This window comes from Melanotaenia boesemani, chromosome 21 (genome assembly GCF_017639745.1).
Source record: "Melanotaenia boesemani isolate fMelBoe1 chromosome 21, fMelBoe1.pri, whole genome shotgun sequence".
NCBI lineage: Eukaryota > Metazoa > Chordata > Actinopteri > Atheriniformes > Melanotaeniidae > Melanotaenia > Melanotaenia boesemani.
In genome coordinates, this window is record NC_055702.1 from 7,976,402 (window position 1) to 7,987,818 (window position 11,417).

Below are 11,417 nucleotides of genomic sequence, written 5' to 3' on the forward strand. Positions count from 1 at the left end.
CTGCTCCTGTCCATCCTCTATAGACATTAGCTAACAGTATGAAGCAATACCCATATTGTACCACACAGTGGCAGTGTTTATTAAACTGGCATGATGCACAAATCCTGGTACTGCTACTATGCTCATCCACAAGATGGTGCTACAGTGTAAGACATGAAAAAGCATTTATGCTACATGCAAATTTATAGCCAACTAAATGAAAATTTACCTGAAGGTATTCTGACATAAAATACTTACGATACAGATTATCTGCTGGCTCTACACAACAACTCATGCCTGTAGTGTCCTCATTTCACACCAGGCTAGTATGTCAGAGGGGGAGGTAGTGGGAGGCTGTGACCTCGCTGGCCTCCAAAAAGAATCCTCTTTCTGAGAGTTCTCTTTCATAGCTGGAGATTTAGACACCTATTACCAGCTCAGCACAGAAAGGCTGTTTGTGGACTGACTTGTCTCGAAAAGGAATTTTTTAGCCTAGGATGTTTTCAAGTTGAGTTAAAGTTTATCTGAAATGATTTGATAGATTACACGTGTATACCGGAGCATATAGAAAAAAAAAACAGTCTTGATGGGAAGAAACATCCTTTAATGAGTAAAGTCAACATAGCTTTGGTAACATGAAGAACATTTGGAAGTTTAGCTGTAAACATTTTGTTGACAGTTTTAGCTTGTAGCTTTACAATGAACAGTAAAGAGGGCAGTTTTCATTAGAGGCATTCTCTTCTAACTGAACCCAATGATGAGTTGAAAACCACCACACACCTGCTAGTGGAAGCTCTGAAAGAAACACCTTAATCCAACAACATTGCTGTCTTTCAGAGAAGATGTCAAGCAGAGGACATATGCTGTCTTATGGTATTAAAACAAGTTCTCTTCTATCTGATATCATGAGAGACACGGTTGACGCTGAAACACGAGCTGCATGTTTTGAATGACTGGCATCCTGCAGCGTGCTTTTGCACTAGCATGTGTGACTCAAGTCACATACAGCATTTGCAACCTCACGCACAAGGCCACTCACTGGATCCACGGACTACTTTCAGGTCGATTTAACTGCCTTGGCTGAACAGGAGAATTTATACGGCCGCATTTTAGCTGCTGACGTCTTTGATCCATCTTGAAGCATTTGCACATGCAGATGGTTCATTTTTGAGTCTTTTCCCAAAGTTTTCCACATTTTGCATCTCAGACAGGTGTTTCATTTACTGTCAGACAGTAAATCTTTAGCTTTATATGTCAGCATGAATCCTGTCCTTTCTAACAGTGGAATACACAGTATTGAATAATGTGAGAGTAGTTTTATTTGATGAGTATTTTAGGCTAGATTGTCATAAAGAGCTGTTATACACAATAACATAAAAACAGTGTTTTATACAGTAGAGAAGAAATAAAACAAAACATGTAGACATCAGTGGGCAGAGACTGCAGCATGTCAAACTTCAAGTATGTAAAACAGACATTTTTATCATCACTGCAAACTTCTCTGTCCTTTCATCACTTATCAGCCGGTAATATTTATATGGCTTCAGCTTGGTGGCATTTAGTTATACCTTTTATAAATGAATATATATATTTTTTTCCTTCGGCCATAATGCCCTGCAGTTTTATTTTCTTCATTAAACTCAATTAAAAAGGCAATTTGGCTTCTTGCAACTTAAAAGAGGTTAACAAAAACATTAGAGTGATAGAAAACTCAGGCAAATAAAGAAAAAAAGAAGCATATTTAAACATAGTCCTCCGTCATCCAGCTCTTTACAAGCTTGTAGATTAATACTGACATTCCATATGACTGATTTTATCAATGCACCACCTCAATGTTAATTATTCACCAGGTACAGTAACTGATAAAGGGGGGAAAAAGAGAAAATGAGGCACTGCAAAGTGAAATAGGCTGTGTTCCCTAAAGAAGCAGTCATGTACTGTTTGTACAAGTGTTCCTCTGTCTGATTCTCACTTTAAATAATGGTGAGCTGTTTGACTTTGTCCATCGTAAATGATTGCTATCAGTAACAGGAATGATAAATACGTAGCACCATCTCTTGTTGAAAATAAGAAATAGAAAAATACAGAAAATAAAAATCTTCAAACTTGCAAGTTCACAAATAGAAAAATGGCCCAAATCTATATTTAAGGGCTGTGCTACATCCATGGATGTTACCACTCTTATTTGTAAAGTAAAGCAAGCCCTTTAAAAAAGTTTTCTTAACCCATCTATTTCTATACATGCACTTCAGTTAATATACTGCAAGAAAGTTTTTTTGTCTCTTTTTTTTCTTATTAATTCTTTGGCAATTATGAAAACAAAAATGCAAAAACAAAAAACAAACAAAACCTAAAATACTGTATAATTATTTCATCAATACAAACAAAGACTGAGGCACTTAATCAGCTAAAACAAAGCTCATAGTATCCATTGACAGAGCAACACTGAAACTATGTACATATATGTAAAAAGTGTTATAAATAGGTTTTAAACCATAGATACTATATACATCATTTAACTGAGACAGTGTTGGTGTTTTTGTGTTGGTTGCATGTAGATTTTTGGTGTTACTCCCCCCACGCTGCCTGGATTTTACCCGAACTTCACAACTTCAACTTCAGAGAGGGGTAGTAACACTTGCAGTTGGGCACGGGTTAACTGGGAACAACAGAAAGGAGCAACGTCTCATTCCCGCTTCCTCAAGATGACATAGATGAGTCCACTGATGAGCGCCAAAGGGAAGGCCACCCATGCCAGGATGTAGGAGTAGCCGAAGGTGTTCATCTCCGGCACCCACTCCGGACTCATCACCGTGTAGATGATGGCTCCACTCATCACAAACAAACCTGCAGGGAAGATAAAGGGAGCACAAAATAATGCCGGCTGTCAGTGTGATCAATTATCAGATCAGGTTTCTCTGCAGCGTTGTGTTCACTGTCTCGTATCCTGAGCTGAACCTGGTCTGGCGGCAGAGGTGAGGTGGTCAGTCTTTCCCAGAAAGCATAGCTCTGCATTACATCACAGCCTTTCATGCATTCTGAGTCCCAGCCTGCCCTTTGCAATCCTTTCCAGCTTCCACCCACTTCCCTTGTCTGACATGGCATGATCTGTTTGTCACACCCCCGCACTGCCAGCCTTCCTGACATTTTAACTTGTACAACTGGCTGTGTTCCCAGTGTCATTCCTGTTTGGCTGAGTGGGCACCTGTTTGCCTGGTGATGCACTGGCATAGTATAGAGAAAATCTGGCATTTTGCAAAAAGGCTGCCAAGAGGAACACAATAGACTGGCAGTCGAGCTGCTCTCTAGCCAAAGGCCATGAAGCATAATAGACAAGTGGAGCATAAAAACCATTACTAGCTGGCTCAGACACTTAATTTGATTTTCAGCCATACATGCTGCAGGAAGAGCATTCACTTGGTGTGTGGTGCATTATCAGTTCTCTTAAGAGTTTACATTTTATCTTTCCAAATCAGACAATATTAATGATTTTGTTGACTTCAAAGTGATACCCAACTTTAAAAATGTGGTGCATTATCCTGCTTTACACAGTTAAGCATCGATTAAGTGTTTCTGCTTTTCAGTTACTTAATTATGAAGATTGGTCAGAGATCAACAAGGCTGACAGTGACTATCCCTTTTTATGTATTTTTATTGATTTTTAGTGATACATTTGGGTATCTGAAGTCACTACCAACTAAAAATTCTGAAAATCAAGACCCTGACACTTTGTTTTTGGTTTGAAAATTAGCTGTTCAAAAAAAAAAAAAAAAAAAAAAAAAAAAAACACACAACTCCCCATCCTGGCTCATTAACTGTACGTCTGAAGAAAGAAGGTAAAACACTTTTCCCCTTGCTTTCATTTGAGCTTGAAACAATGTATTCTCATAAGCAGTTTCAGAGTTTAGTTTACTTAAGAAAGTAGTTAGTTAACAGCACTCTCCAAATATATTTGCTTTTATTCTTGGGGCTTCTTCCTTTTACTAGACTAAGATTTAACAAGCAATAACATTATGTGGGAAACCATGAATATCTCAATAATACAAGTGCAACAAATAGTCAATTTCCTCTATAAACTGATGCTGCTGGTCAGCCAAAAACAAACTCTTAACCCCTTAAAATCCTGTTTTTGTTTTTTGTTTTTTTTTACCTAAAATGGGTTTTTATGGATTAAAGACTTGTGGACCATTTTACTGCTTTTACTGGACCCTTGTTTTGTTTTGTTTTGTTGCAATATCATCTGCTAATCAAGTACAGTAGGGCTTCAAACGTAAAGTGCATTTGCGACTGGTCTGAAAAAAGCGTTTGCTGAAAGTTATAATTGTAGCCTGGAATCGTAAGCATCATTCAGACCCAAGAATCTTAACTTCCCATAACAACAGGTACTTGGAATGGAGACTGCGTAAAATACATAATCATTTGTCATGTCTTGCCTATGGGACATCTGTTACAAACAGGTTAACCTTGGCCAGTACAGCCTTAATTAAACACAGACTACTGAACTGACAAGTTATGGAGTCGATGTATGACAGAGGAATCTAAATGTAATTTTCTGACAGCTGTGTGAACGTTACAGCTGGCCATGTGACATCTGTAGTGTGGTGTTTTTACATCAACATCACTTTTTTCAACTGTGCCAGGTCAAGCTACAGACATGAATGTGTAAGTATTTGAGAATTAATTTGACAGGGAACATTTTCTTTTTCTGTTTTGTGTGTTTTAGTTTGTGCTGGGTTTGCTGTGTGTAATAATGTGAGCTATCAGTCTACTTACTATATGCTCTCTCAAACGGTAATAATTTAATTTCAGTGGTTACTGAGTACTACTACCAATCTTAAACGAGGGAGACCCTGAAGTAGAGAGGGGTGAAGAGGAATGGAGTGGTTCATTCCATGCCTTAAAACCCACCTGTCTAAAAAGAGCTGTCAATTTGTGGTGGAGAAGGGAGCTGTTGTACTGTGTCAGTGTGGTCAAAGACATGTCATTATTACTTCAGGAAATTGTCAACTTGTGAAAAAAGGACAAAATATGTCTCCTGAGAGGGACTTAAAGTTTAAAAGACATCCATCCATCCCAATATTTAATACTGTAATACTTTTAATAAACGAAAAAGATAAATCAATGATTATCATTTTACCCAGGGACATGAACTGTGCACTGTGGCCTGTTTATAGTATTTTTGTTCATGGCTTTGTGACAAAGCGTCAAGAAGGTGTGAACTTACTGGCAAGGATCTGGAAGGTTCCAGTGAGGAAGAAACGTCCGCCTTTCTGCAAAGTAAAAAGCTGGCAGAAGAAAAGGAAGAGCGACAGGCAGCTGAAGATGATGGAGAGAATCATGAGAGCCTGGACCGACTGAATCCACTCTGCAGGAGAGAAACAGCAGGGAAAAGAGGAGGGGGTCAGTCAATAACTGACCAATACTCAAAACATGATTTATATATGAGATTAACTTAATGAGAGAAAACCAATGAAACATCAAATGCCAAAGTGTGTTTTGAGCGGCCTCACTTATACTGAGTTGAAGCATCTTCCTATACAGAATATAATGACCAAACCCTGGACATGTTTACTTCAGGGACTCTGTAATGGATCGGCAACAATGCAGCTCAGGTATCTTGTTGCTAAAAGCTCTGGGTGCCCCTTGCAGTGGGACCTATTACTCAATCTTCCTCATTGATCGCCATCACTAAACCTCCATAGGTAGAAGCCATTAACCCATTAGAGCCCTGTATTGACGAGGAATACCATCTGCTGTATCTGTGCTATCTATCTGTGCATGCGCTTGTGTGTTTTATTGTGCCATGCTAACATGTCAGATTTCCAAGAAGGATCTATTTCTAGTCTGTGGGTTATCTGCTCACTTCCTGGCCCCTCAGGTTTCCTGAGTGCTCAGTCTATCTCCTATTCTGCAACCATCGATCTAACCTAGTTAGTTGTCGGCTGCATATTACTGTTTCTGTTGCTGTTCTTTGTTCAGCCAGATTTCTGACAGCTGCTGCTATGATGTCACAAGGCGCCTGATCATAAATGACTCCTCTAGTTGCATAAGTTTATGTCCTGACCACTCACTAGCCTATATTTCAGATTACTCAATTTAATATGGGACATCATCAATGCTTAGTTTGTATTTACTGTACTGTGTAAAAGTCATGTGCTGCCCCTTATTTCTTCATATATTGCCTGGAAAACATGGTTCTTTCCAAAGTTGGCTGTTTAGTGTAGAAGTAATCAGTTGAGTTAGGTGATTTTTTTATGCTTGAATTATTTCTTACTTCAGCATTGTCAGGTACACAAGTATTGATTTGCAGAATTTTTCACTGAAGAAAAAAGAAAGAAATGAGATGTGAAATGAAAAACAAACAACATGTACCACTAGACTGACACGATTCATTGTCCAGCAAGGCGTTTATTACATATTATTCTTGAAAGATTCATACATGTAGTCTGGGACGTTTGCCTGGTTGTCTTCAATAACTGTGCAGCAAAAACACCAGATAAGATATAAGAAGAAGAAACATGACGCTCTGTAATTTTCCAGAGTCAGAGCCACAACTGGATTCCACTACGTTGGTCTTGTTTTCAAATGTTATATATAGGTCTGTGATAAGGCTGTGAAACAGCAACAATACTTTGCTGCTTTCTTATAAATACACAACTTGCCCTCCTTCCTTCCTTCTCAAGTAGGAAACAGTGACATTGGGTATTTGCTGGCACGAGGTCCAGCTCAGCTCGACACTCACAATATCACAGAGAGGCAAATATGAGTCATATTTAGAAACTGTTCATGTGTGTTTTGGTTGATAACCGTGGAAGGACAATGCTGAAAGTGCATCTCCAGCTGAAGAATTTTACTGTTAATCCAAAGAGGAAGATAACATCTTTATGATTCCTGCTCTGATGGTCAGAGTAGTGGACAGCTAAAACAGGACTGCAGTGGTTTCTGTCAGTGTTTATATCCACAAGCGGCCTCCACTCAATGCTTTATTTTAGATGAAGTTGATTCTATGAAGTAAATTCCTTGGCTGTGCAGCAGTAAAGTATAACTCATTCACCATGTGATAACTGTGAGGTCAGTACATTTCACTCTGGTGTGATCAAAACCAAATGCAGCCAATATTTTTGCAACCAAGGCGACTTCAAAGTTTTGAAACTTCTCCTAAACATAACTGCAATGACCATGATTATGATTCACTTCAGAAGGAACTTGATTGCTCAGCAAAGCTTCAGAGAGCTCTTTTTGAACTCCCATGTGAGAGCCCACCACTATCTTCCATCTCTCAAAGCCAGAGCACAGACCCAGGAACGGCACACAGGCCTTCTTAAATAAACACTCTCCGTCAGTGCTCTAATGAAAGCAAGTCAAACAAACTGGCTACGCCATCTAACTACCTGGCAGAGTATCCAGGCGCTGCTGCCCTTACAAAACACACACTGGCTAAATATGACTCATTCTAGACCAGTGACATCACTGCACTGCAGCTAGCAGCTCCTGCATGATTGTGATGGCAACATTTAGTAGCAAAACACACAGCTGCTGCACCTCACGTGAGCTTGTTGCTCCAAGATGATCCTACATTGTGTTTCTCAAAGGTTCTCCTGCATCTGTTTGTGTCTAATATCTAGCTTGATGTAGTACTCATAAATCTCTCTGACACTGCAGCTGCTGCCTTAAATTGTCCTAATGATCCCTGCAAACTAACACTGGACACTATAATCTGACACTGGGCGTGTCCCACCATCGGCATGCCATGTACTGGATGAGATGGTCCAAGGCCTCCCTTCCTTTCAAACACTCAGATCCAAAACTTTAAATACTCTCTGCAACCCCACCCAAATCCCCCCTAATGCTTGTCACTACGGACCCCCAACATGAGACCTTATTATGGACATCACACCATGACTATTTATACAGTGGCAGCCTATCAGCTAGCATCCCACCCACCCAAACAGAACTGCCACATTCTCTGCCCTAGATGGCACCAGAGTCCCAGCGGAGCCCTGACACACCCACATCATCAGCAAGACAGAAGTTTAATCAAGTGCAAAGCCTCCAACCCCACCCCCCAAACTTCATAGCAAAGCAATAACAGAAATGCCTACTATTAACTTTTTTTGCTGTAAATTAACAGCAAATTAATCTTAAAGGTGAGTAGTGAAATATTTAACAGGTATCTGACCTCCAGCTGATGCTGGGTTACAGCTGTATCCTCCATTGTAAGCAGAGCAGTTAAACCACAGGTCTGAGGTGCCACCTTCTCCTGTCGTCCATACCTGGTGTCAACAACAAACATATTTGTCAATAACAAGTGGTTCAGAAAAAAATGCATTGATTAACTGGCTTTTCACACAGCATTATGACGCAATATTTATCTCGTTATACAGGTGTGACATGCTTGTAAGCATCAGTCAAGTGCATGTACAACTGGTTCTATTTTCAGACTCCAAACCAAAGTAAAAAGTTTCACTCACACTGACAATCGTTGACACAAACAGGAGGACCAGAGCAGCAAGGTGCAGCAAGATGATTCCCAGTAGTAGGAGCAGCATCTTTCCAGGTAATCTGAGTAAGGAGGAGACAGTGTGTGAGTATTCTCAAAATGTGAATGTGTGGATGTCAGATTGGTGGGATATGGGTGTGTCCTTGCAGCACAAGTACAGTCTGTGGAGCAGCTCTCTTTAATCTATCTCTTTTAAAAGGCATACCTCCTGAATGTCAGTTTCAAGAGAAAACTGGGTCATTCCTAATATTCCTCATGTGGGCAAATTGGTATCAGGTGCCTTTGAGCTATTTTCAATAGAAAGATTCTGGGCATCAACTTTAAAGTTGATCTAAAAGGACTACGTGTTTGCATCTGTTTGCTCAAACTAAACCTAATCTGTTTAAAAATGTTGTCTCGTTTTCGTAAATTTTGATTTAGATTCCTTTAATCATTAGATTTCCTGCGCGGATCATTCTTAAAATGGGAATATTTCCAGTAATGGTCGTTTATCTGTCGTTAAGTAGCCAGTGGAAAAAGATGGAGAATTACGATTTTGCATACATTTATTTTAGATTTCTTAAGACTAAAAATTAATTCTACTGTCCTTTTTAGAAGTTACAACTCAGTCTTTCTGTCAGTGCGCGCGGTGAAGCGACGCGTCATCCAGCTCAAAGCGCGTTTCCGCCTTTTTTAATCCGCTGAATAAAAGCAAGTTTGAAAGAGAGCAAAGTCCACTTACTTCGAGCGGAAAGCTTTTATTCCCACAAAAATAACAGTTCGGGCTTTGAAGAAGCTAAATCAATTTTTTTTTCCAAAAGAGTCCCAGCAGCAGTAGTCCTCCGTCCTAAAAAGTTGCGCTCAGACTAGATTGATGCCAGAGCTGACGTTCTGTTATAAAGTGTCTCATTATGGAAGAACAACGCCCAGCGAGCGTCGCTGCGTCATGGAGTGACCCTCTAGTTCACTGCCAGGTTTCCCAATATAGACCCACCATGCGTAATAGCGCATGAGTTGCCTTAGTTACTAACTTACAGTGTGTGAGCTGGTGATCATTGTTTTGCTGTCGTGGTAACTAAACCAACTAAGACATTTATTCATCTCTTTAAACTGTGTTGTATTTCTGACAGTGTAGAGCTTTTTATTTTCATTAATTATATTTAGACGTTTGCTTAACATATTTTACTGAGTATTTTTATTTTGGAAGTATTTCACCTTTGTTCATTTACATCATGGTTATTTTAGACAAGAAGATAAATTTAGCAAGCCTTTTAATATTATCATTTTTATGTCAGCAGATGAAGAGAGGGGTATTTTAGATTTCCTCCAAAGTGTCTAAAATTTTCTTACACAGACAATTAGACAAATGTGGTGCAGTGTAGTATGGGTCTTTTCCCTCTGGTGGTCACATAGTCAGCTCAGTGAGTCATAGTGTGTGAAAGCATGGGTGGGCAAGCCCAACACACCACCACTGAGAAATGGCATCCAGGGATTTCTGTTTGACGCCACTCACTTCCAGAGGGAGTGGGAAGGTCTACCTCTCCTCTGATTTTATAAGTATGCGCTGAGGTTTAACTTGCAAATATGGGTGTTGGAATGCCTGGAATTCTTAACAAGGGAGCTGTCAAAAATGTAAATATTTGAACTGTAAAATGACATCTTTATCTCGTCCCTCCCTTGGATCTCCTTCTGTATAGTTTTTATAGATTAACCAATATCTCTTGTCAGTGATAATGCTCCTCATTCTACTTAACACTCCCTTTTTCAGTGGAGTGCTTTTCCATATGCTCCCCTCACATCAGCTGGCTGTTGGAGGAGTTTAGGATGTGTCCAGCCTCAGATAACCCCTGTCAACATCCACTTTCTATTCCTCATCACTTAGCTTACACTTTCTGGATACAGCTGCCTGTGTTCCTCACATTGGCATGAAAACAGAGACCACTCTTCTGAGCTTATGTCCACACACACTTAAAAAGGACACTTACAAGAGCAGATTGTAAACATGAAGTGCTGCTTGGAAACAGCACTCTGTGGCTTTGCGGGGATCAAAGTTAGTTACAATCATATTCGGGTTTCCTTCTTTGTCCAGAGTGATGTATCTGTTGTGTGTTAAATGCTTAGCCTAAGCTTGTGTTTACTGAATAATCAGATCTGAACTCTGATCATAAGAGCTGTAAAGGTTCACAGCAACGCAGAGGAGTCTTGTTAAAACTAGCTGTGCACGCACTCCTCATTCCCATCCCTTATATGTCAATGTTTGTAAAAGCCTGACAATCAGTGGGATGAGTAGACACGGGAGTGTTAAGTTTATTCCATTTGGTCGAAGCCAAACTCAGGGGAGAGCCGCATAACAAACATTCAGAATGAGACACTGAATAACGTTACTTCTGCAGCAGCATCTAACATTTCATCTCTGTCATGAAGATGGAATGACTTATCTTCACGTTAGTTCACCAGACTGTTAGAGGGCATTCCAGATCCATAGATAGGATCTCAGCCAAGTGGCACAAATCTGGGGAGTAGACATGGTTGAGTTACAGAAACTCCATCCAAATACCAACCTACAGAAGTGATAAAGCAGATGTGACTATAAAAGTGATGTTTTCATTCTACCACATTAACTCCTAAAAGTTTGGAAGACTAAAGAAGTTTGATGTTTCATGTTTCCAGCTCAGGCTCACTTTTGTGGATATTAAAAAAAAAAGGCAAGCTGTTAGTTTATTGCTTTACATGCAGTTGGACTTATTGTGGCTCAGATCATGGTCAGATAACTGGGATGAATAACTGTCTCATACTCACAGCAGATATTTTTCAGCTTGGCTGAGACCGTGTATCCAGCTGATGCTCCTCGCAGGTCGGGGTGAAGGCCTTATCTGCGTCACTGTTGGACCACGTGGGAACAGAGTTTGAAGCTGTGGCAGCTGTCGGTCAAAGGTGTCTTGGTCCTTGTGTTCTGTAC

The 11,417-nt window shown here is 40.0% G+C and overlaps 1 protein-coding gene across 2 annotated transcripts; it reads right to left on the reverse strand.

Annotated features, from left to right (window-relative positions):
- Window positions 1–566: 566 nt before the first annotated feature.
- Window positions 567–11,417, reverse strand: pmp22b (peripheral myelin protein 22b). 2 transcript variants are annotated; one of them, XM_041974705.1, is made up of 5 exons: window positions 11,258–11,417; window positions 8,451–8,541; window positions 8,159–8,252; window positions 5,204–5,344; window positions 567–2,826 (listed from the first exon to the last, which is right to left on the reverse strand). In XM_041974705.1, exons 2-5 carry the CDS (start codon window positions 8,526–8,528, stop codon window positions 2,666–2,668), a joined length of 474 nt encoding a protein of 157 aa, XP_041830639.1. In that variant the 5' UTR covers window positions 8,529–8,541; window positions 11,258–11,417; the 3' UTR covers window positions 567–2,665. The 2 variants fall into 2 exon arrangements, with proteins under 2 accessions (XP_041830639.1, XP_041830638.1); XM_041974704.1 differs by lacking the exon at window positions 11,258–11,417 and adding an exon at window positions 9,201–9,388.